The sequence below is a fragment of the Oncorhynchus mykiss genome, chromosome 24 (genome assembly GCF_013265735.2).
Source record: "Oncorhynchus mykiss isolate Arlee chromosome 24, USDA_OmykA_1.1, whole genome shotgun sequence".
Lineage (NCBI taxonomy): Eukaryota > Metazoa > Chordata > Actinopteri > Salmoniformes > Salmonidae > Oncorhynchus > Oncorhynchus mykiss.
This window is the reverse complement of record NC_048588.1, coordinates 3,047,502-3,074,229: the sequence shown is the minus strand read 5'-3', so window position 1 is coordinate 3,074,229 and position 26,728 is coordinate 3,047,502. Positions and strand designations below refer to the sequence as shown.

The 26,728-nt window shown below is 46.6% G+C and overlaps 1 protein-coding gene across 1 annotated transcript in view; it reads left to right on the top strand.

Annotated features, from left to right (window-relative positions):
* Window positions 1-6,123: 6,123 nt before the first annotated feature.
* Window positions 6,124-26,728, top strand: part of map3k10 (mitogen-activated protein kinase kinase kinase 10) — a 44,692-nt gene continuing 24,087 nt past the window's right edge. The window contains exon 1 of the mRNA XM_036961425.1: window positions 6,124-9,284. Coding sequence (XP_036817320.1) covers window positions 8,285-9,284 — 1,000 coding nt within the window. The 5' untranslated portion in view covers window positions 6,124-8,284. The remainder of the gene's footprint in view (window positions 9,285-26,728) is intronic.

Here is a 26,728-nt window from a genome sequence, read left to right as displayed (position 1 = left end):
ATGTAAAGTGCACTTCCTTAAATTGGTTTGGTATACAATATTTGTAAGGCATCAACCAAGCCAGACAACATCAGGAATAAGCATGTTCCATACTTTTTTTCCTCTAGGCGTAAGTTGGTTCCATGAATGGAACATTTGTCTTATGTATTTATTACAAAAAAGATTTCTCAAGTTAAGCCCACGCCTTCCAAACTGAGTTCTGGAAAAGCTCTGTGATCATCACCAAAGCTAAGATGAGTTTTCATTAGTGTAGTTAGACCACTGGGAATGGCTTTGATCACTTAAATAAACTCTCTGAAAGGTATTGGAAACCCATCCAAAGTAGAAATGGTTCATATGCAAGAATATTACCCCTGTTCTCAAAAACATCAACAACAAAGTCAATACTCCTCTCGTGCCAGCTAGGGTAGAACAATTTATTTATTTATTTTAAATTTTACCTTTATTTTACTAGGCAAGTCAGTTATGATTTATTCCTTACAGTTATGTCTGAATTATTTCTCAAAAGAGCTTTATGTGGGGAAAAATTGTGCAGGAAACATATTTTTAAAGCTTATTGGTGAAACCTAGCCAATTTAGTGGGTTTATCTTTCAGGAATATAATTACATTTCAGTAAAAATGGAAGACATCCCAACTTATTAAACACATTGTTTGGAATGAAAGACCAAACGGATTCAGTATTGACCAAACATCTTTTCCACCAATTGATCTTGAAAGTGTTATTTATGTCACAAAATCCAACACTTCCAGACCGCCTTCACCTCTTTTATTAGAGAGGACTGACTTGTTTTTGAAGTCAAGTCTTGTTGATCTCTTTACAGGTAGAGGGATTTACACATAAAGATAATGAGGGGTACACAAAGCGAGACAGTCCCTCTGCCTTGGACAGAATCACTCTCCCAAGTATAGAAAGATCCCTTTGTGGCCAATTATTCAATATATTCTTGGTTTTCTTAATGTTAGGAGAGAAATTCATATGTTGTCTGACTTAAGTGTTTTTTTGACAGATATATCCCTAAATATTTAACACAGTCCTTTACAGGAATATTTTCCATTTCATTATCGTCAGAGTCATATAAACATAAGATTTCATATTTAGAAACATTCAGTTTTAATAGAGAGTGCAGTGATAGCATTAAGGGCATGGGCGACAACCTGGTCTTTGTCTTTAAAAAAAAGAGTAGTATCATCAGCCAATTGGGAAATGTGTATTTCTTTGCTACAAATGATTAAGCCGTTGATTTCCATTATTCAGAATATCTAGAGATAGAAGTTCCACAACCAAAATGAATACAAAGGGTGAAATTGGGCATCCCTGTCATTCACTTCTGTTGATACGGAATATTTTGGATGTATTAAGATTTAGTAACACAGAACTATTTATATCTTTGTAAAACATGTGAATGACTTTGATAAAATGTTCACCGAAACCAAAAAGTTTAAGAGACCGAAAGAGAAATGAATGTTCAATTGTGTCAAAGGCTTTACAGAAGTCCAAAAATAAGACAACAACATATGAGTAAATTGCATCTGACTAATCTAGAAGGTCCAAGACTAAACGAATGTTAGAGTTTATGTGACGGCCCTTCATAAATCCTGTTTGAGTCTAATTTATAATGGTATCTATTCCTTTCTTTAATCTTTTGGCATTTACCAGAAAGATTATCAGGCTTCAGAATCAGTGAAATAAGTGGAGACCATTTACCCATTTTCAATGCAATCTTGAAACATATTAAAAATAGGGTCTTCTAGTAACTACCAAAACTGTCTATAGAATGTCTATCCCATTTTTCATTGAATTCAGAGCCTCTCCAATTTCTTCAATTGACACAGGTGAATCGCAAACTGAGTGGAAATCATCCTCAATTACAGGGATGATGTAGTCGAAGTGAAAAGGGGATAAGGTGCAGCATGACTTCAATGAGAAGGACTGTTCCAGAATGTAAATATTTTTCTTCCGCAGCTGAAACAAACTATAAAGGTCTTGTCCAACTCGCTCTTGAGTTGACATTTTGACGTTTATCATAGCTGACTCCGTCGTCATAGGACTTGTTTTACTATCCCATAAGAAACGGATTAGAACTCCCATTGGTCTTCGTGATCTTCATCCAAATCTAATTTGTGACCATGATCTCATCGTCGTCGTCGCCATTACGAGGACTTGACCATTTCCCGTGCATATTTACAGGAAGTGTGTGGTCCTGATGAAGATGTGGTGGAGGAAGAGATAGCCCTGTGTCTGGATGCTACTCCCGCCATGCAGTTCCAATACTCCACAGAACTACATACAGTGCCTCACTACCAACTCAAGCCTCCGTGGCACTGTGGTGGTGGGCTTCCAATGGGGACACGCCATGACCTCGGCATCGGGAGAGAAGGGGGCATTAAATGGGGATTTACAGATGTAAATTCAAAGATAATACTGTGTATAATAAAAAGCAGTGCCATACTAATGTATATTTTATTGATCCTATTAGACCAGGGCAATTAGTTCCAGGGCGGTATGCCATTGCATGATACTCAAATAGAATTAGCACAAACCTCAAAACTGCAAAACCATGAACTCTTACCTCCCTCCCTCAGTGTGGACAGAGAACCTGCGAGGGGATCTGAGGCACAACCTGAGCCTGCCCCTGGATAGCGGCTACCTGGTGGAGCACCTGGTCTCTGTGCCTAGCCAGCGGGTCTTCGTTTGGGGCCTGCGATGACCTCTCTCTGCATGTGTTCTCTGACCCAACTCAGGGCATGGCGGTCCTGTACCGGGCCAATTGCTTGGGCTCTGTGCTCTGTATGCATTACTGCAAAGTGTCCGGGGAGCTGCTGACTGGCAGCATGGGCATCATCACCTTCTGGGGCTTCTGGACTACTCTGCAGATGGGTGGGATATTCAAACGTTTTGTTAGGAAGCACTACAGTCTTCTTGTTCTTTAAGATAAAAATCCTTTTCTCTTCAACTTCTCTGACACATCCTGTTTTTTTACTCAATTCCCACACCTTGGTTGGACTGATAAGTAGCGACCATATTGTTTTCCCTGACATCTGACCTCTGTGCAGACCCACCTGGGGATGTTAAGGTGCTGGACTGGCACTGCAGCTCCTTGGAGAGGGACACTGTCGTTAGTGGCCTGGTGACAGGGAGACAGGTGTCCACGTTTTACACGCTCTGCAACCGCGGGATCAAGAGCTTTGACTTTGTGAGGAAGAAATAGTACAGGGCTCTCAGGGGCCTTGGTCAGGGGCCTTGGTCAGGGTACTCTGCGCTGTGTGTACAGGACCTCTATATGGGCGACATGACTGGATTTGTGCAGGTATGAAGGGGAGAGAATAAAGAGGAGATAAACAAAAATTAAACAATGTCTTATGCAGAAAGGATACCCACACAATTATATACTGTATGTTCCTAAAGAGTAAACAATCAGAAAGTTTTATTGTTAAATCAGCAAGTTGACAATGACTCAAATCAATTGAGATGCTTGGATGTGTGTCATTAATCTCCTCTCCCTTCAGGTGTGGAGCTGGGATACTAGGAGCCTGCTGCAGGAGTTTCCGCGGTCTTCATGAGGCCTAGCACCCACAAGCTGCTCACCTCCTCCCTGGACGGCTGGGTGAAGGAGTGGAGCTGCAGTGGGGACCTCCTCCTCCGCTCTTCCTGGATGGCCCTGGAGGGGTACGCAACCTGTGGGCGCTGGGCGAGCTGAGAGTGATTGACATTTCACAAATCAACCAGTTTTGTTAGCAAGAGTCTTATTTATGATTTGATTGTGTATTTCCCCTCCCAACCTTTCTCACAACCACAGGCTCCATAAACGGCGGGATAGAAAACTGTCTTGATGATCTGGAGCACGAAAGATCTACAGACGCTCCCACCAAATTCATCGGCAGAAGGCTGTCCAGGTCATATTTCACACAGGGACTCCAGTACGGTTTGCTTTTTTCCCCAGTGTATTTTTGAAACTAAACATTTGGGTTGTACTCTGTTTCAGTTAATTTCAATAGAGGAAATGTATTTGACATGCAATTTGATTTACCCCCCCCCTCCGCTCCCTTTCTTCTCTCTCTCCTCAGGGCCCTTCTTGGAGTTCACAGCAAAGAACACTGGAACTATGAGGCCCAATATGACTGTCATACCCAGTGCATTTGTTTAATTGCTTATATATTATTGTCAACACGTTACTTCCAGTGCACAATGGCAATGTTCATCATTTACATGATGGCTTTGTACTGTATTACAAACATATAATATTATTTTCAAACTAGTTCCTCAATATGCTATGAAAGTGAACACAGTGACTGACTGGTTCCCAAGCTGACTGGTTCTCTTCTTGTACCCAGGGCGCTTAGCTACCACTCTCATCCCTCAGTACCCAATCAGGCCTCTGCTTTCCAGGGCAGTGCTGCTGGTGCTAACTAAGCAGGCAGCGTCTGCCGATGGAAAAATTCTGATTTTAATCAGGAGGAAGCAAATGCTGATTTTCTGCCCTAATTAGTAATCTTCGTGTTTCATGGAGAGAAACCCTGGAAGTCTTTAGACGTGTTGGGTGATGGTGTGGCAAGACACGATTCATCAAGTAATAGTTTATTTTTGTATATTTATTGAATGTATTATTTTTTAGCTCAATCATTATCAGTCTCACCCCTATTTCTCCCATCCCTTTTGTTCTCCTCTCTTCTTTCTATTTTAATGTCTATTTCTGTCTCCCACTCTCTGTAAACAGATCACATGTGGACTCCTGACCTCCCTCTTATGAGGTCCCTTGGGGGGTACCCATGAATCTTCTCCCCCGAAAGAGGAGCCAGGCCTCAGCCTGCCAAACGACGACTTCAAGCGCCCACACCGCTCACCAAAGAAATGCAGCAAATTCTCTCAGTCCACAGCCAAGTGGGAGAGCATTGTGGAGATCCCTGAGAAAGTACACGTACAAGTCTATGACCCCACCCTCATAGGGGAGGCAGGGTAGCCTAGTGGTTAGAGCGTTGGACTAGTAACCGAAAGGTTGCAAGTTCAAACCCCCGAGCTGTCGTTCTGCCCCGGAACAGGCAATTAACCCACTGTTCCTAGGCCGTCATTGAAAATAAGAATTTGTTCTTAACTGACTTGCCTAGTTAAATAAAGGTAAAATAAATAAAAAGATGTCTACAAGAAATCCAAGCCCCGTAAGCAGTTGTGCAGCCAGCTCCCCTCCATCAAGGCGGAGGCCCCAGTGAGGCCCCAGTTAACTGATAGGCGGAGGCCCCAGTGACTATGGGTGAGCTCCATGGGGATGAGTAAGGAGGGTAGTCTGGTGCAGCTTCCAGACAGCAGGCCACAACACTTCAGACTGGAGCCCATCAAGGGGCTCCAACTGGAGGGAGAGCCTATACAAGCTTGTATCCCAATATGGCTTCCGCTCCACAGAGGACCAGACTGTCCGCTCTTGGCCCTCTGGATGTCCCATGGGCTGTCCAGCGCTACCCCTGCACCCTGTCCCCTCTTCAGACCAGGTAGGTCAGCCAGGTGTCACTGGGCCAGATCATCATTGGAAAGGCCCCCCCTTCCAGCCAGTTCCACGAAGGTGCAGAAAGTGAAGGTGACACCTAGACCTAATGTCTAGGTGTCATCCATCCTAATCACCAGGGGGCAGTGTGGAGCCATTTAGTCAGTGTTAAGTTGTATTGTCTCCGGATATCTGCGTGATAAACATCTACCAAATTGTAATGCATTCAGCTTGTTGTTGTAAATTGCAATAAAATAGAGCTGTATACGTTCCTAGACAGTATGCTGTGTGATAATTGGAGACACACACATGCATGCTCTCTCACACAAGCGCCAACAGTGTTATACACACACACACCATGAAAAACTATTTCAACCCACTGGTCCACAAAACATCAGCCTAATGACCAAGGTTAACTGATAATGACCAGTATAGGATGTTGTTGTACAGTCAAGCAATGCCTTAACCCTAAAGGTCACCCATAAAAATAAGCATTACAGATAGACTATTTTTAAACCCGATTTTTTATAATCAAAATGAAGCAAAAGTTAATTTGGTCGTCCAAGCGATGTCCAAATTATGAGATATAAAGGCCTGTGTGGATGTAGGCTCCTCAATAAACTACACTACCCAGAATACAACGGCATATTCCACCCCCAGTACAGCCGGTGTATTTGGATACAAAGTCAGCCGAGAGACTGACAGCTCCGTCTAGAAATTGCACGTCTTTTGGAGAAAAAAGCGATTTGATTGTGAAGGACAAGTGGCCAACCGACTGACCCAGATGAGCAAGGACTCCAATACTATTCATTTTGTGGAATTGGATTATGGAATCTGATGGTGGATATTTGGATGCGATCACACGCCCATGCGACAATGTCAATGGATGTTGTGATGAACAGTGGTCAGGCTTTTTTTCCGTAAATATTTGAACATTTCATATTTGGTTTATTTGAACCAGAAGACAAGACGCTATATACGCATAAAGACATGATTATAATTCAATGTTGCACCAAAAGGAAGAATTAGGCTTTTATTAGACCTGTTACGTTATTATTATTATTATTGTTGTTATTATTATTGCCTCGAGGATGGTGCATCTGTCTATCAAAGCCAAAGAAAACACGTTACCGTAGACGATTAATCGCCTTATTCTTTATCACGTCAACTCGAATCAGAGATACACAAATATTTGCAATTGGAATTACAGTCAAATGATTTCACAAAACACATAATGTATTATTACTGTAGGCTATTTCGGTCTCTAACATAGCGTGTGAAGGTGTCGAAAAGCACTGAAATATATTCGTTAAGAGCCAGCAGGTGCTGATTTTGTTATTTGATCACAAATAACTGAAATGTGCAACATTGTGTCCATATAACTAGACAAGGCTATTGCTTATGATTATAAATGTATCAGATGTTATGAATGAGCATCGTCTTATAGCCTACAAAATCGACGCGAAGATAATTATGGCTACAACAAACTGTTCTGTACACGTTGTATGTATACGTTTCTGTCGCGATAACTCGCGCATTCGTGAACGCTCACTGTATGGTGTTTATTGAAACGTTACAGAGCGCAGAATTTAGGCCGGTGACTTATGTATGTTCGCTGACTACTAAGGTGCAAAATGTACAGTCACTCAATGATGTTTGCCTGAACACTGTCCGCCGTAATTCCCCATCTAAAAATGGAGTAGTAGGCTTTTTAAGAACATTCAACGGGCGTATAGTTGATCGATGTAGGCGTGCAGGACTTAAGACGAGGCAGCAGCAAAGTAGGGAAATATTTCAATCGACATTTCAACGCAATACTACGTCAAGACAAGGGTCTTTCATCGCTGTCAAAAAGCCAATGACCCTGTAATAACGAGATGTCAGACAAGCGCTATTTTGCTACGCTGCGCTTGATTGGAAATAACAACGATCCTTGCTCAGAGGATGTTAAACTACACAGGTGAAACTATTTAGAATACAAATGTTTTGTTACACGTGGTGCAATTGATTTATAAATAGCCGATTTAGATGTGGGATCTCCTTTAACTGTCGCGTGGCTTCCTCGCTGTCTTTGGCCTCTCATAATCTCCAGGGAGAGGAGTGAGTTTGCCTCTTTAAATCTCTGTGTCAGGATCTGTTCTCAGGGAGGCGAAATGAAGTGCAGCGTTGGCCGTGAATTATTCATCAGGGCAAAAAATTCAAAGGAAATAAAAATAGTAAGAAACCAGAATAAACTTTTGTGGTCAACTGAGACCATCCAGCTCTTGCTGAGTCTTGAGAGGGAACAGTAAATCAAAATTGTAGTCTAATATGAAATAGCAATAGATGCTTTGAGGATCATAAACCCCCTCCCACAGCCCCCCTACAGTAGTCGTAAAAGCAGTGTGGGATGTTACAGAGACCCATGTTCAGATCCTGAGCATGCTCTCCTGAGCAGCGCAAAGCTATCCCATCCACCAGAACCTCATCTCATAGTACTGAAGAGGGAACACATGGTCTACTTTGGGATTTTTCCCAGGCCAGCCTTGACTCTCTGGTAGCTTTCTAGAACATACATGGGATAATAATCAGTAGCCTCTCTCAGGGATAGCCAAGGATCACCCCAAAGTGAACTCGTAGGTATACATGTTAAATACACACTGCATTATACATGGTAATACAGACTGCTACACACACATGATTGGTGACAGGAACTGGAACTACCCCAGTAAACGGGGCCAGTGATGGGACAGTGGAGCTTTGGCCTGCCTGTCCACTGATCTGTCACTCCTCTGGTTAAGGAGGCCTGGATTCAGCTGATGGGCCCTGCATGGATTTTGTGTGTGAGTTGACAGAGGGCAGGCCCACACCGCTGACCAGCAGCCGGGCAGCCATGGACCCGTATGCCAGAGTGAGCAGCACAGCAGCCCCCCTGCCCTGCACCAGCTGTGGGGGCTGCTGCGACCCTCCTCCCCCTGGCCTCGTGCTCGCTGGTCCCCTTGGTCCCCCTTATGGCCCCCCTCTCTCCTCCATGCCCCCGCACATGACCCCCGTTCCCCCGGTGTGTGCTGCTACAGCTGTCCAGGCTGAGAATGGCAGCAGCTGGAACTCCTCCTCTGGTTCTTCAGACTCCCACCCTGGCCACCAGGGCGGCTCTACCACCTCCAACCCCTACTGGACGGCCGTGTTTGACTACGAGGCCACGGCAGACGAGGAGCTGACCCTGCGGCGCGGGGACCTCCTGGAGGTCCTCTCCAAGGACTCCAAAGTGTCCGGGGACGAGGGCTGGTGGACGGGCAAGATCCAAGACAAGGTGGGCATCTTCCCATGCAACTACGTTACTCGGAGGGACGCCGGCAGCTACCCGCAGCTAACCGCAGGAGGGCTGGTGGCGGGTGGGGTGCCTGAGGGGTGCCCCTTGGAGATCGACTTCACGGAGCTGGTGCTGGAGGAGGTGATTGGGGCGGGGGGGTTTGGGAAGGTGTATAGAGGGATTTGGAAAGGGGAGGAGGTGGCAGTTAAAGCTGCCAGGCAGGACCCGGACGAGGACATCAGCGCCACAGCTGAAAGCGTACGACAAGAGGCCAGGCTTTTCTGGATGCTCAGACACCCCAACATCATCAACCTGATAGGGGTGTGCCTGCGAGAGCCCAACCTCTGCCTGGTGATGGAGTACGCCCGCGGGGGGGCCCTGAACAGAGCCCTAGCTGGGAAGAAGGTACCCCCCAGGGTGCTGGTGAACTGGGCCGTGCAGATCGCCACAGGGATGGACTACCTGCACAATCAGACCTTTGTACCGGTTATACACAGAGACCTCAAGTCGAGCAACAGTGAGTATGCCAACACTCGTCTCCCACTCCAGTCTGCCATCTCAAAGATATAATTCGCTCCAAATGAGTCCTTTCCTATTTCATGTAAAATATAAAACGTTTGGGGGGCAAATCACACTCAGAATGGGAACGCGTTCATTCTTTCCGTTGGTTTGTTTGCATGTTGAATCAGCCATGCACACACAGTTGATTGCCTCATAGGCCGTAGACAGACTGTATTATTGCCTATTTCTGTTCCAGTCTCCAGTTAAGGGAAGTATAGTATATGAAATTCATTTAACAGAGGATGGATGAGTGGACACTTACAGAATGTGCAGTACAATACATACTGTTAACCCTCATGTTGATGGGTTCATTTAAGTGTCGTGTGGATGAAATGAAATAGAGAGGTCTTCTGTTTGACACACAGACCGTTGAGTTGAGAATGGCAGGGTAAGATCAGCCATGGAGAGCTGGCTCTCTCTCTCTGCCATCTTTCCCCAGTCATTTATTCCCCCCTCCTCCCATCCTCTCTTTTCGTCCTCCTCTTTCTACCACCCCTCCTCAAGGACAGCAGTTCTGCTCTGCAGCTCACCAAGCTATTTCTGGTCCTTTGTACTACGTATGTGACAAATAAAATTTGATTTGATTTGATTTGATTTGATTTGATACTTGCTGTTTAAAGTCACAGTTGTTGGTGTATTGGGGGGGGGGGGGGTATACTGTTTGTTAGTGTGTGTGTGTGTACGTGGGCCTGTCTGTGTGTGTGACGTGAGTATGGGGGATGGGGCGTAGAGGTACGAGTTGAGGCTACAGGATGCTGAGTCCAGAGATTTGTGAAGGAGAGAGATGATCTGGAGTGTCTGTAGCTTAAAAACACCCGGCTCACAGATCTTCCGTACTGTTCCTAATCGCTCCCCGGTTTGTGAAGCCATGATGTAGGCGAGAGCCGCCATGTGAAAAGCTGCCCCTCCCTCAGTAGCTGTGATGATAGGGATCAGATGGGTATTGGATGGCGAAGCCTTGGCAACAACACAGAGCTGCCTCCACGACACTGGGCTGTGTTGAGTCATCCAGCTGTCAGCATCCCAGTGCAAATGTCAATTCCTTCACTTGGAATTATTTCTGTGTGAAAAAGATGATTTCAAAAGAGTGTCTCAATCTGTCTCATTTCTCTGCGTCCCGTTCCAAAAAAAAAAGCTAAACTATTCAAGTATGTGATCAGACGATGACGTAAAGATTAATCTTTACATTGCCTCGGTGAAGCCCGGAGGGAGGGAGGCAGGGAGGAAGAGAGAGGAGAAAGGAAAGGAAGAGAGAGAGGGAAGGAAGCGAAAGAGATGGTGAGAGAGGAGAGGTTACAAAGATGAGGGAGGAAAGAGAGGGACAGAGAGGGAGAAGAAAGATAAGAGAAATAGAAGGGGAGGTAGAAGGAGAGGGACAGAGAGAGAGAGAGAGAGAGAGGGAGAGAGAGAGATAAACAGTGGTTCATCTTAGTTTAGGGTTACACCTCAGCTCATTGTCCAGGTGTACAGGTCTCAGATATCCGCTTCAAACCGCCGCCCGTTTGGCATCACTGCGGTTATGGAGAAGCTTTAGGCCCCACAGCTTCTTCTCTGTTTCTTCCCCACCTATCTGGCCGGCCCTCAAACCTCTCCTCTTCCCACTCACTGTATTTGTAGTGTGTGTGTTGGTGTGTGTTTCTGCCTTTCTCTCTGTGTTGTTGTTTGCCTGGCTGAGGCTAGAGTAGTGAGCCTGACTGTCTAACTGGGATAATCTGATTACGGTGACCTCCTTAGAGTGATGTGACAGCGGTGTTTGTGGGTTGGCAGGTCGCTGTCCCGTGGTCCCTTTAGCCGTACCTGTCACACTGATCCAGAGTCAGCCCACTCTCTCAGTGGCGCACAATCCTCCTTGGGTCATATGATTCAGGGCAAGAATGTGCTGGCTCTCATGCCAGCAGCAAAATCTAAATAAATATGAATATAACTGTTATAACAGTTTATAAGCACATATAAACTCGAGAGAAGCCCTAAGAATGTGGTCATGTGAACAATCGCGTCATTAACCACACATTTCTCAAAAACATGGCCCTAGTTGATAGCCATTCAATTAAAAACATTACGGATCAGGGGATTTGACAAAGTTGAAATTCAACCTGCCCTAGTTAATGGGTCTTCAGAAAGAGGTCTTGGAAACTCTACCCTGTCATGGCTAACGTGTCTGCTGCCACTGCATTGAGTTGTACAGTATATGGGCATGACTCAACATCCAGGTCACGAAATACTGTACTACTGATCACCTGGCTACTGTAACTCACGTAGAAATATAATCTATAGAACAGACCTCCCCATTCAAGTCAATGATGCCATAATGGGTGGACTAGCAGCGGGTTAGAGGTTCTAAGCCCTTTCTATAGATTATATTTCTATGGACACACACGGGTCAGATAGACCCCTCTATACTGCAAAGGTAGGCATACGTTATATATACCTATGTTCTGTTCTGTTAATTACTGATGTCCCCTTTCATAATGAAGAACCCTTGGTCATGTGCAGTGTTGCTCTAAGTTATTCTTGTACTAACTAGCTTCATTAAATGTGAATCTCCAGTTCACTTCCCCTTGTATCGGGAGTCTTTCTTATTATAGACATGAGTAGTAAGAGCTAAGACACTACAACCTACATGACTGTGTCCCAATAAGCTTACTGTATACAGATACATACAGTTGAAGTTGGAAGTTTACATATACTTAGGTTGGAGTCATTAAAACTTGTTTTTCAACCACTCCACAAATTTGTTGATAATAAACTACAGTTTTGGCAAGTCGGTTAGGACATCTACTTTGTGCATGACACAAGTAATTTTTCCAACAATTGTTTACAGACAGATTATTTCACTTATAATTCACTGTATCACAATTCCACTGGGTCAGAAGTTTATATACACTAAGTAGACTGTGCCTTTAAACAGCTTGGAAAATTCCAGAAATTAATGTCATGACTTTAGAAGCTTCTGATAGGCTAATTGACATAATTTGAGTCAATTAGAGGTGTACCTGTGGATGTATTTCAAGGCCTACCTTCAAACTCAGTGCCTCTTTGCTTGACATCATGGGAAAATCAAAAGAAATCAGCCAAGACCTCTGATGTAGACCTCCACAAGTCCGGTTCATCCTTGGGAGCAATTTCCAAACGCCTGAAGGGACCACGTTCATCTGTACAAACAATAGTACGCAAGTATAAACACCATGGGACCACGCAGTTGTCATACTGCTCAGGAAGGAGACGCGTTCTGTCTCCTAGAGATGAACATACTTTGGTGCGAAAAGTGCTAATTAATCCCAGAACAACAACAAAGGACCTTGTGAAGATACTGGAGGAAACAGATACAAAAGTATCTATATCCACAGTCAAACATGTCGTATATCGACATAACCTGAAAGGCCGCTCAGCAAAGAAGAAGACACTGCTCCAAAACCGCCATAAAAAAAGCCAGACTACTGTTTGCAACTGCACATGGAGACAAAGATCGCACTTTTTGGTGAAATATCCTCTAGTCTGATGAAACAGAAATGGAACTGTTTGGCCATAATGACCATCGTTATGTTTGGAGGAAAAAGGGGAGGCTTGCAAGCCGAAGAACACCATCCCAACTGTGAAGCACGGGGGTGGCAGCATCATGTTGTGGGGGTGCTTTGCTGCAAGAGGGGCTGGTGCACTTCACAAAATAGATGAAATCATGAGGGAGGAAAATTATGTGGATATATTGAAGCAACATCTCAAGACATCAGTCAGGAAGTTAAAGCTTGATCGCAAATGGGTCTTCCAAATGGACAATGACCCTAAGCATACTTCCAAAGTTGTGGCAAAATGGCTTAAGGACAACAAAGTCATGGTATTGAGGTGGCCATCACAAAGCCCTGACCTCAATCCTATAGAACATTTGTGGGCAGAATTGAAAAAGCGTGTGCGAGCAAGGAGGCCTACAAACCTGACTCAGTTCCACCAGCTCTGTCAGGAAGAATGGGCCAAAATTCACCCAACTTATTGTTGGAAGCTTGTGGAAGGCTACCCAAAACGTTTGACCCAAGTTAAACATTTTAAAGGCAATGCTACAAAATACTAATTGAGTGTATGTAAACTTCTGACCCACTGGGAATGTGATGAAAGAAATAAAAGCTCAAAATAAATCATTCTCTCTACTATTATTCTGACATTTCACATTCTTAAAATAAAGTGGTGATCCTAACTGACATAAAACAGGGAATTTTTACTAGGATTAAATGTCAGGAATTGTGAAAAACTGAGTTTAAATGTATTTGGCTAAGTTGTATGTAAACTTCCGACTTGAACTGTATGGTTGCTTCTGTCCCGTGACCCAGTTTCCTGCGCAACCACAGAAAGGTGAAAGGACTGGATTTAGATTAGATTAGAGATTAGAGATGGAGATACCCATCTCTGAGGATTCACCAATCAAGTCCTTTTGTAGATGAGTCGATAAGAAGGAAAGGAACCAAGGAAATGCCATTTAAAAACCCATGTTTGTAGCCTCTGTTTGGGAGTTTTTGTGAAAGCTGTTTGACAATTAAGATACTGAACGAGAGAGGCTGCTACACTGTATATAGGCATCATAAAGATGGGGGTGGGTGGTTGACGGTACCTGCTGCTGTTTTGAGCGCAGTCACTTCAAACGGAGAGCAAGTTGACACGTTCAACAGTCACCTGAATAGTGGGGCCTTGAGTCTGCAAGCTGGCATGTCCAGTTTGCCGTCGTTTCTTCCCTCCACTGGATAATTCAGCATTTATTACAGGAACCCGTAAATTGGATATTACTCGGTTAGATGGAGTTGGACCGAAATGTCGAGCGTCATCATCTTACATTTCGGTATCTCTTCCGTTATGACATGAATACGTGTTCCCTAATGGCTACTCATGGGATTAGTGCATGGCGTGCCACTGAAAAGCGTTTGAATGTGTGTTTGTTGAGAGAAGGATTAGCGTTATGGCTAGCAGTAGCTGCTAATCCCTATCAGAGATAGACTAGCCTGGCTGACGGTCGGTGGATGACTGGGCTGGACTCTCTCTGAGTAGCCTGTCTTCTCTGGCTTCTCCCGCACAACAGAAAGAGGGATGTTGCCGCTAGAAGAGCCGTGACTTGATTCATCGTCGTGGCAGGAGTAGGAAAATATTGTCCAGCACCAGAACACCTTATTCAATTGAATGAATGAATCAATCAAGGGCCCTGTCTGAATGCTTTCGCACGCATGTCTTTGGATGTACACGTGTTACATGCGTGTGTGTGTGTGTGTGTGTGTGTGTCAAATCAAATTATATTTGTCACATGGTTAGCAGATGTTAATGCGAGTGTAGCTAAATGCTTGGGCTTCTAGTTCTGACAATGCAGTAATAACCAATGAGTAATCTAACCTAACAATTTCACAACAACAACCTTATACACACAAGTGTAAAGGAATGAAGAATGTGTACATGAAAATATATGAATGAGTGGTACAGAACGGCATAGGTAAGATGCAGTAGATGGTATCGAGTACAGTATATACATATGAGATGAGTAATGTAGGGTATGTAAACATATAAAAGTGCATTGTTTAAAGTGGCTAGTAATACATTTATTACATACATTTTTCCATTATTAAAGTGGCTGGAGTTGAGTCAGTATGTTGGCAGCAGCCACTCAATGTTAGGGATGGCTGTTTAACAGTCTGATGGCCTTGAGATAGAAGCTGTTTTTCAGTCTCTCGGTCCCTGCTTTGATGCACCTGTACTGACCTCGCCTTCTGGATGATAGCGGGATGAACAGGCAGTGGCTCGGGTGGTTGTTGTTCTTGATGATCTTTATGGCCTTCCTGTGACATCGGGTGGTGTAGGTGTCCTGGAGGGCAGGTAGTTTGCCCCCGGTGATGCGTTGTGCAGACCTCACTACCATCTGGAGAGCCTTACGGTTGTGGGCGGAGCAGTTGCCGTACCAGGCGGTGATACAGCCCGACAGGATGCTCTCGATTGTGCATCTGTAGAGGTTTGTGAGTGGTTTTGGTGACAAGCCAAATTTCTTCAGCCTCCTGAGGTTGAAGAGGCGCTGTTGCGCATTCTTCACCACTCTGTCTGTGTGTGGACCAATTCAGTTTGTCCGTGATGTGTACGCCGATGTGTACGCCGAGGAACTTATTACCCTCTCCACTACTGTCCCGTCGATGTGGATAGGGGGGTGCTCCCTCTGCTGTTTCCTGAAGTCCACAATCATCTCCTTTGTTTGGTTGACATTGAGTGTGAGGTTATTTTACTAACACCACACTCTGAGGGCCCTCACCTCCTCCCTGTAGGCCGTCTCGTCGTTGTTGGTAATCAAGCCTACCACTGTAGTGTCTTCTGCAAACTTGATGATTGAGTGTGTGTGTGTATGTGCGTGTGCGTGTGTGTGCGTGTGTGTGCGCGCGTGTGTGTGTATGGAGGTGGGACAGAGGGACACGGTGGTGCTCGCTAGCTAGGGCAGGGAACACTCACTGGGAGTGCAGCAACAATGACCCCATTCTCACACAACAAGCCAAGGCAGAGCTGGGCTCACAATGACAGGAGTCACTGAGGGGAAGGGGGCGCGGAGAGGACGGACGACGCAGAGACGGAGGGAGTGAGGTCGACTGTAGACCTTGAATGACAGGATGGAGGGATGGATGGGTAGAGAAAAGGAGAAGGAATGTGCTTGCTGTAGAGTGGGCCCTGCGGGCTAGGTTGGGGGAGGGATGGAGGGAGGGATACAGGGATGGAGAAAGTGGTGGGGATGGGGTCAGAGTGTTCTACAGAATCAAAGTCATACAGTTCCTCTAGTACCTCTCTCTCTACTCCACACATCTGTATGTTCCCAACCAAAACGCCTCACCAATCAACCAATGGTGGTGGACTAATTCGTTGAACATAGCAAATGGTTGTAAAGAGAACTAGCTGACAGACGAATGAACAAGGTCAAATGAGGCCTATCCTGTGAGTAGTCGTGTCAGTGTGTTCTGTCTTACTACTGTTTTGGCTCGGAGTAAGGCCTTGGACTCAGCACAGGCACCGTGAGAACAGGGGAATACTGCAAACAGATGTTTGTATTCCCTCTCTGTTAAGCTCAGTTAGACCCCTTGAGTTGATAAACATGATGAAAGCGCCACACAGAGAGAACAGGGGAGAGGGGTAGAGGGATAGATAATGGGAGAGGGATAGAGAGTGATAGAGGGATAGAGAGTGGGAGAGAGATAGAGGGATAGAGAGTGGGAGAGGGATAGAGAGTGGGAGAGGGATAGATAATGGGAGAGGGATAGAGAGTGGGAGAGGGATAGAGAGTTGGAGAGGGATAGAGGGATAGATAATGGGAGAGGGATAGAGAGTTGGAGAGGGATAGAGGGATAGATAATGGGAGAGGGATAGAGAGTGGGAGAGGGATAGATAATGGGAGAGGGATAGAGAGTGGGAGAGGGATAGAGAGTTGGAGAGGGATAGAGGGATAGATAATGGGAGAGGGATAGAGAGTTGGAGAGGGATAGAGGGATAGATAATGGGAGAGGGATAGAGAGTGGGAGAGGGATAGATAATGGGAGAGGGATAGAGAGTTGGAGAGGGATAGAGAGTTGGAGAGGGATAGAGGGATAGAGAGTGGGAGAGGGATAGAGAGTGGGAGAGGGATATTTATTTATTTTATTTTTTTATTTCACCTTTATTTAACCAGGTAGGCTAGTTGAGAACAAGTTCTCATTTGCAACTGCGACCTGGCCAAGATAAAGCATAGCAGTGTGAGCAGACAACACAAAGTTACACATGGAGTAAACAATTAACAAGTCAATAACACAGTAGAAAACAAAGGGGGAGTCTATATACAATGTGTGCAAAAGGCATGAGGAGATAGGCGAATAATTACAATTTTGCAGATTAACACTGGAGTGATAAATGATCAGATGGTCATGTACAGGTAGAGATATTGGTGTGCAAAAGAGCAGAAAAGTAAATAAATAAAAACAGTATGGGGATGAGGTAGGTGGAAATGGGTGGGCTATTTACCAATAGACTATGTACAGCTGCAGCGATCGGTTAGCTGCTCAGATAGCTGATGTTTGAAGTTGGTGAGGGAGATAAAAGTCTCCAACTTCAACGATTTTTGCAATTCGTTCCAGTCACAGGCAGCAGAGTACTGGAACGAAAGGCGGCCAAATGAGGTGTTGGCTTTAGGGATGATCAGTGAGATACACCTGCTGGAGCGCGTGCTACGGATGGGTGTTGCCATCGTGACCAGTGAGCTGAGATAAGGCGGAGCTTTACCTATCATGGACTTGTAGATGACCTGGAGCCAGTGGGTCTGGCGACGAATATGTAGCGAGGGCCAGCCGACTAGAGCATACAAGTCGCAGTGGTGGGTGGTATAAGGTGCTTTAGTGACAAAACGGATGGCACTGTGATAGACTGCATCCAGTTTGCTGAGTAGAGTGTTGGAAGCCATTTTGTAGATGACATCGCCGAAGTCGAGGATCGGTAGGATAGTCAGTTTTACTAGGGTAAGCTTGGCGGCGTGAGTGAAGGAGGCTTTGTTGCGGAATAGAAAGCCGACTCTTGATTTGATTTTCGATTGGAGATGTTTGATATGAGTCTGGAAGGAGAGTTTGCAGTCTAGCCAGACACCTAGGTACTTATAGATGTCCACATATTCTAGGTCGGAACCATCCAGGGCGGTGATGCTAGTCGGGCATGCGGGTGCAGGCAGCGATCGGTTGAAAAGCATGCATTTGGTTTTACTAGCGTTTAAGAGCAGTTGGAGGCCACGGAAGGAGTGTTGTATGGCATTGAAGCTTGTTTGGAGGTTAGATAGCACAGTGTCCAATGACGGGCCGAAAGTATATAGAATGGTGTCGTCTGCGTAGAGGTGGATCAGGGAATCGCCCGCAGCAAGAGCAACATCATTGATGTATACAGAGAAAAGAGTCGGCCCGAGAATTGAACCCTGTGGCACCCCCATAGAGACTGCCAGAGGACCGGACAGCATGCCCGCCGATTTGACACACTGAACTCTGTCTGCAAAGTAATTGGTGAACCAGGCAAGGCAGTCATCCGAAAAACCGAGGCTACTGAGTCTGCCGATAAGAATATGGTGATTGACAGAGTCGAAAGCCTTGGCAAGGTCGATGAAGACGGCTGCACAGTACTGTCTTTTATCGATGGCGGTTATGATATCGTTTAGTACCTTGAGTGTGGCTGAGGTGCACCCGTGACCGGCTCGGAAACCAGATTGCACAGCGGAGAAGGTACAGTGGGATTCGAGATGGTCAGTGACCTGTTTGTTGACTTGACTTGATAGATAATGGGAGAGGGATAGAGAGTGGGAGAGGGATAGAGAGTGGGAGAGGGATAGAGAGTGGGAGAGGGATAGAGAGTGGGAGAGGGACAGAGAGTGGGAGAGGGATAGAGAGTGGAAGAGGGATAGAGAGTGGGAGAGGGATAGAGGTATAGAGAGTGGGAGAGGGATAGAGGGACAGAGAGTGGAAGAGGGATAGAGAGTGGGAGAGGGATAGAGGGATATAGAGTGGAAGAGGGATAGAGAGTGGGAGAGGGATAGAGGTATAGAGGTATAGAGATTGAGAGAGGGATAGAGGGATATAGAGTGGGAGAGGGATAGAGGTATAGAGATTGGGAGAGGGATAGAGGGATATAGAGTGGGAGAGGGATAGAGAGTGGGAGCGGGATAGAGGGATATAGAGTGGGAGAGGGATAGAGAGTGGGAGAGGGATAGAGGGATATAGAGTGGAAGAGGGATGGAGAGTGGGAGAGGGATAGAGGGATATAGAGTGGGAGAGGGATAGAGGTATAGAGATTGGGAGAGGGATAGAGGGATATAGAGTGGGAGAGGGATAGAGGTATAGAGATTGGGAGAGGGATAGAGGGATATAGAGTGGGAGAGGGATAGAGGTATAGAGATTGGGAGAGGGATAGAGGGATATAGAGTGGGAGAGGGATAGAGGGATATAGAGTGGAAGAGGGATGGAGAGTGGGAGAAGGATAGAGAGGGATAGAGAGTGGGAGAGGGATAGAGAGTGGGAGAGGGATAGAGAGTGGGAGAGGGATATAGAGTGGAATAGGGATAGAGAGTGGGAGAGGGATAGAGAGTGGGAGAGGGATAGAGAGTGGAAGAGGGATAGAGAGTGGGAGAGGGATAGAGGGATATAGAGTGGAAGAGGGATAGAGGGATATAGAGTGGAAGAGGGATAGAGAGTGGGAGAGGGATAGAGGGATATAGAGTGGAAGAGGGATAGAGAGTGGGAGAGGGATAGAGGGATATAGAGTGGAAGAGGGATAGAGAGTGGGAGAGGGATAGAGAGGGATAGAGGGATAGAGAGTGGGAGAGGGATAGAGGGATATATAGTGGGAGAGGGATAGAGAGTGGGAGAGGGATAGAGGGATATAGAGTGGAAGAGGGATGGAGAGTGGGAGAGGGATAGAGAGGGATAGAGAGTGGGAGAGGGATAGAGAGTGGGAGAGGGATAGAGAGTGGGAGAGGGATATAGAGTGGAATAGGGATAGAGAGTGGGAGAGGGATAGAGAGTGGGAGAGGGATAGAGAGTGGAAGAGGGATAGAGAGTGGGAGAGGGATAGAGAGTGGGAGAGGGATAGAGGGATATAGAGTGGAAGAGGGATAGAGGGATATAGAGTGGAAGAGGGATAGAGAGTGGGAGAGGGATAGAGGGATATAGAGTGGAAGAGGGATAGAGAGTGGGAGAGGGATAGAGGGATATAGAGTGGAAGAGGGATAGAGAGTGGGAGAGGGATAGAGGGATAGAGAGTGGGAGAGGGATAGAGGGATATAAAGTGGAAGAGGGATAGAGAGTGGGAGAGGGATAGAGAGTGGAAGAGGGATAGAGAGTGGGAGAGGGATAGAGGGATATAGAGTGGAAGAGGGATAGAGAGTGGGAGAGGGATAGAGAGTGGAAGAGGGATAGAGAGTGGGAGAGGGACAGAGAGTGGAAGAGGGACAGAGAGTGGAAGAGGGATAGAGAGTGGAAGAGGGATAGAGTGATAGAGAATGGGGGAGGGATAGAGAATGGGAGAGGGATAGAGAATGGGAGAGGGATAGAGAATGGGGGAGGGATAGAGAATGGGAGAGGGATAGAGAATGGGAGAGGGATAGAGTGATAGAGAATGGGAGAGGGATAGAGTGATAGAGAATGGGAGAGAGATAGAGAATGGGAGAGGGATAGAGAGTGGGAGAGGGATAGAGAATGGGAGAGGGATAGAGAATGGGAGAGGGATAGAGAATGGGAGAGGGATAGAGAATGGGAGAGGGATACAGAGTGGAAGCAGGATAGAGAGTGGAAGAGGGATAGCAGGGGAAAGTAGAATAGCTCAGTGTGTCTGAAATGACACCGATCAATGGTCAGTCAGATTGCAACACACACACACACACACACACTGGTACTGTCTACACAGGTCAATAAACAGATAAGAGATGAGGCCAATGGCTACCAGTAAACTAGTGAGGACACAGGTCACACTACACAGCTTCCCAACCCCATGGCCTTCTCTAGAGTTTCCGCTCATTCAATGATTTGAGGAATTTGGCATGTATTCAGGTACATCCTAGTTGCTCATTTCCCTGCATTCATAACATTCCCAGAATGCCAACGTACATACTGTACAGTACCCAGTTAACAGGGCAACCATGGCACCCAGCCTCCCTCTGCCAGCCTCACGCGACAACAGAGCAACAACAGAGAGCGCACGCTGCACACAGACGGACGCGCACGTGCGAATGCACGCACACATACAGACGCTCGCACGCTCGTGCCAGAAAGCTGGCACAATGCACATTGGCCAGGCTGTGTGTGGCGACGGCTGTTAGAAGGGCATTGTTGCTGGCCAGTCTAGCACTGGGCCTAGGACTCCCGGGGACTGGCGGGGGGACTAAGAGAAGGCAGGCCAAACACAGGGGGCCTTGCACTGTGTGTCCCCTGAGCCAGAGTTCTTGACCAACCGTAGGACAGTAGAGGACACACTGGGTGTCCTCTTTGAAAACAAAGGAGAATGTTATCATCCTGTGTTTCGCTTGGACGTCACGTATTACTGGTTCGGATACGATGTCCTGTTCATGTTTTTTTTGTTGTCCGTGTGTCCCGTGAGACAGTGGCCTGGTGAGGCTTGAGAGGGCGCACGTGAATATCGACGGACGGGCCAAGCGACTCCGGGCCCCATGGAAAGGTCATGAGCAGGGGACAAACACTGCAGCTAGAGTAGGCCTCACAGGGATAAACGCTGCAGCAAGACGAGGCCTCACAGGGATAAACGCTGCAGCTAGAGTAGGCCTCACAGGGATAAACGCTGCAGCTAGAGTAGGCCTCACAGGGATAAACGCTGCAGCAAGACGAGGCCTCACAGGGATAAACGCTGCAGCTAGAGGAGGCCTCACAGGGATAAACACTGCAGCTAGAGTAGGCCTCACAGGGATAAACACTGCAGCTAGAGTAGGCCTCACAGGGATAAACGCTGCAGCTAGAGTAGGCCTCACAGGGATAAACACTGCAGCTAGAGTAGGCCTCACAGGGATAAACACTGCAGCTAGAGTAGGCCTCACAGGGATAAACACTGCAGCTAGAGTAGGCCTCACAGGGATAAACGCTGCAGCTAGAGTAGGCCTCACAGGGATAAACGCTGCAGCTAGAGTAGGCCTCACAGGGATAAACACTGCAGCTAGAGTAGGCCTCACAGGGACAAACACTGCAGCTAGAGGAGGCCTCACAGGGATAAACACTGCAGCTAGAGTAGGCCTCACAGGGATAAACACTGCAGCTAGAGTAGGCCTCACAGGGATAAACACTGCAGCTAGAGTAGGGCTCACAGGGATAAACACTGCAGCTAGAGTAGGCCTCACAGGGACAAACACTGCAGCTAGAGGAGGCCTCACAGGGACAAACACTGCAGCTAGAGTAGGCCTCACAGGGATAAACACTGCAGCTAGAGTAGGCCTCACAGGGATAAACACTGCAGCTAGAGTAGGCCTCACAGGGATAAACGCTGCAGCTAGAGTAGGCCTCACAGGGATAAACGCTGCAGCTAGAGTAGGCCTCACAGGGATAAACACTGCAGCTAGAGTAGGCCTCACAGGGATAAACGCTGCAGCTAGAGTAGGCCTCACAGGGATAAACACTGCAGCTAGAGTAGGCCTCACAGGGATAAACATTGCAGCTAGAGTAGGCCTCACAGGGATAAACACTGCAGCTAGAGTAGGCCTCACAGGGATAAACACTGCAGCTAGAGTAGGCCTCACAGGGATAAACACTGCAGCTAGAGTAGGCCTCACAGGGACAAACACTGCAGCTAGAGTAGGCCTCACAGGGATAAACGCTGCAGCTAGAGGAGGCCTCACAGGGATAAACACTGCAGCTAGAGTAGGCCTCACAGGGATAAACGCTGCAGCTAGAGTAGGGCTCACAGGGATAAACGCTGCAGCTAGAGTAGGCCTCACAGGGATAAACACTGCAGCTAGAGTAGGCCTCACAGGGATAAACGCTGCAGCTAGAGTAGGCCTCACAGGGATAAACACTGCAGCTAGAGTAGGCCTCACAGGGATAAACGCTGCAGCTAGAGGAGGCCTCACAGGGATAAACGCTGCAGCTAGAGTAGGCCTCACAGGGACAAACGCTGCAGCTAGAGTAGGGCTCACAGGGATAAACGCTGCAGCTAGAGTAGGCCTCACAGGGATAAACGCTGCAGCTAGAGTAGGCCTCACAGGGATAAACGCTGCAGCTAGAGTAGGCCTCACAGGGATAAACACTGCAGCTAGAGTAGGCCTCACAGGGATAAACGCTGCAGCTAGAGTAGGCCTCACAGGGATAAACACTGCAGCTAGAGTAGGCCTCACAGGGATAAACGCTGCAGCTAGAGTAGGCCTCACAGGGATAAACACTGCAGCTAGAGTAGGCCTCACAGGGATAAACACTGCAGCTAGAGTAGGCCTCACAGGGATAAACGCTGCAGCTAGAGGAGGCCTCACAGGGATAAACGCTGCAGCTAGAGTAGGCCTCACAGGGATAAACGCTGCAGCCAGAGTAGGCCTCACAGGGACAAACGCTGCAGCTAGAGTAGGGCTCACAGGGATAAACACTGCAGCTAGAGTAGGCCTCACAGGGATAAACACTACAGCTAGAGTAGGCCTCACAGGGATAAACACTGCAGCTAGAGTAGGCCTCACAGGGACAAACGCTGCAGCTAGAGTAGGCCTCACAGGGATAAACGCTGCAGCTAGTGTAGGCCTCACAGGGATAAACGGCAATGCAGTATAGAGCTACGTTTTAGTCGTTTAGCAGACGCTCTTATCCAGAGCAACTTACAGTACTGAGTGCAGACATTTTCAATGCTTTTTTTCATACTGGTCCCCCGTGGGAATCAAACCCACAACCCTTCCGTTGCTAACACCATTCGCTACCAGCTGAGCCGCACGGGGACCGAGCCCTCGAACGACATGTCGACCCTACGAAAAGGTCGAAAACGACAGGCTGTTACAGAATAAAGGATAATATAACTGTGTGGAATGAACATTGGACTGTGTTTGTATGTCAGCGTGTTTGTGCGTTGACCCTGCTCCGTTGCAGAGCTTGGCGGACCTAAGACTAGCCTCTCAGTCCAGGCAACATGCATATGGATTTCCTGGTGTCGATGGTTTGTGTCTCCAATAGACGGCACAGGGAGGTTCAAATGGATCGCTCAAATGCTAAGAGATCTCTTGTCTTTGGTTAAACCATGTCAATTTCACCTCGATATGTTTGAGGTGGTGAGTGAAATACGACTTGAATTCGAAACCCAATTGTACAAATATTGATGCAGTCCTACTCCACATACTGGGGGGAAAGCAGTCTCAATGCCTCCATCCTTCATGAGAGCCAGGCTGCCTGGTCAAAACGAATTTGGCAGTTGCATTTGTGTGGAGACAAAGTGAATGCCTCCAGGGTGAAACTGTGCCGCAGCATGGCTCAGGATTAGAACCCAAATGGCCTCTGGTTATACGACTGGAGCCAACCAGGGGTATCAATGACATGGGAGCAGACTAGGTACAACCTGCATATCCAAGCAGGCAAAGTGCAGCAATTCTGGCTGCGATACTGTGGGTGCAGCGTCCATTTTGCTGATGTTGTTACTGGCGTTCTGTAAATTACCATCCATAGGCGGCGGGTGAGTTTCAAGTTTGGGGGGGGGTGAAATTTTCGCCCCTCCCCCCAAAAAATGCACCTTTATAATAAGGTGTACCGCGCATCAACGCATTTGAAGACTTATGTAATGTGATGAGTAGATTCTGTAGTCATAATTTAGGCTAAAAATATAACTCAATCCCTGTTAGGCAACAAGAAAAAGATGCGTGGCTGAGTGCATATAACCCTATAGAGTAGGCCTCGGCTATAGTGTATATCAGATACATTTCTCCTTTCTTGGCTTTCTCTTATAAACACATTTCAAGGTTTTGCATGTTTCTACACTGTACTGCAGTTTATCCCTGTGAGGCCTACTCTACGCTATTACAACTGGAGACACGGGCAAAACCTTTTCGAAATACTACAAATGACATGGTAGCCTGCACTACTCTGCTGACACTGACAAACAGATCAACTAAAAACCCAGATTCGAGTCTTATCATTGGCGCCTTATTTACCGCCATAGCCATTTGCATTCCAAACTATCGTTTCCCGCGATTGTATTTTTTTGGAAATATTGCGATATGACTGGCTGGGCCTATGTACCTTTCGCTTGACTGTCGTAACTCGTTAATCGTATGCTTGGTACTTGCCTCGCACGCTGCCCAAAATGTGCACGCTGTCGTCTTTCCTTCCGACTGTAGGCAATGCGATAGAAAACAATCCACTTTTTTTTTTTCAAAGAAGCTAATGAGCCTCTGTGTCCAAATCATGCATTAGAAGCCTATTTTGAATCCTTAAATGTATTTCTGTATAGACAGTAGTGGGCTAATTAGACAATATAATTTTGGCAATTTAATTAATTTACTTTAGGGAAAGCTTCCCCTAGCCTACTGGACCCGCGGGCTATGGTACCGTACACAATTAAGAGCAGTGCTGTATACTGTACTTGTATCCCAGTGTAGTGTTTTGTGAGATGGGTTCGTGTTCTTGACTGACGTATGGTTTCTCTTTAGAGTGTCAGAACAGGAATATGTGACAGAAAGAAAGACCCACGAGGGACATCAAGACATGAAGAATATCCTACCAGCAAGATAACAACAACAAAAGAGCTTCTTCTCCCAGTCATCTCTTTCACTCCTTCACCCTTTTCGTCGACTTTACTTCTCTCTTTCTCACGCCATGAATCCTCTGCCCGTCTCACTCCATTTTCCTCGCCATCTTCCCCTTTTATTGCCCTCACTCTCTCAATCCTCCTTTCCCCCACTATCCTGTCTGCTAGTTTATTCCCATCCCTCTGCCCTTGCCCTCATTCCTGTCTCGCTCTTGTCATTTTTTCTCTTTCTTACCTCCTTCCTTCCTTCCCTCTTATCTCCATCCCCTCCCCCACATCTCCTCCTCCTCTCTGTCCCTTTCTTCTGTCCCTCTCCCTTAAAGACGTCCGTATGCTTCCCATCCGAAACAGTGTGTGCATAAATTATGACCCCCCCCCCAAAAATTGACTTTTTGTTCTTCGGCAAGATTTCTTTCGGCTGTTCGTGCACACACTTTTTTTTTCCTGAGGCAAGCCGAAGCTCTGTAACCGAAGTCTATGCCCCTTCGTCAGCGATTGGTCAACAGTAGGAATTCTTCAAGGAAGTGTTTGTTGTCATTCAACGAGAGACGTTTTGTTTTCATGCCACTTTTTTGACTTGAGAAATACTGCACCAAAAAGCTTTGATAGATTTTGAGCGACTAATACATCCTCTGCAAAAACATCTACATTAATTACAGATTTCTTGAGTTATCTTAGATTCATTCGGACTATTTTGAGGAAGTGTATACTGGCTTTAATGTGCACGAAAAGCCGAAAAAAACCTTGCCATAGACCAAAACGAACAAAAACGTTGCAAAATGTCTTCATGATATATGCACAGACTGTTTCAGATGCGAGGCATGTGGAAGCCTTTACTCTCCCTCCCATACCCATACCCATCCCTCTCTCACTCTCTTTCGTGCTCTCACTCCATCTCTCTTTTTTTCTCTCCATCAAACCTCCCCAGTGTGGGTAGTCTGAGTTGATCCTAGGCGGCGACAGCTGGAATGGCAGACAGACATGGGAGGGGCAGGGGGGAGCGAGGGGTGAGGGGTGGAGATAAGGGGGTGACTAGGGGATGGCTGGGTGGTTACAAGGGGTGGTGGGGTGGGGGGCTTTGTCAGCAGTGCTGTGATCTGCGGTGAAGTGGAAACGGAGTCCCACAGACTGGCCCTGAGGGGCGGGGGCAGTGACTGTATCAAAGACCTCTATTGGAGTACAAGGATAATAGAG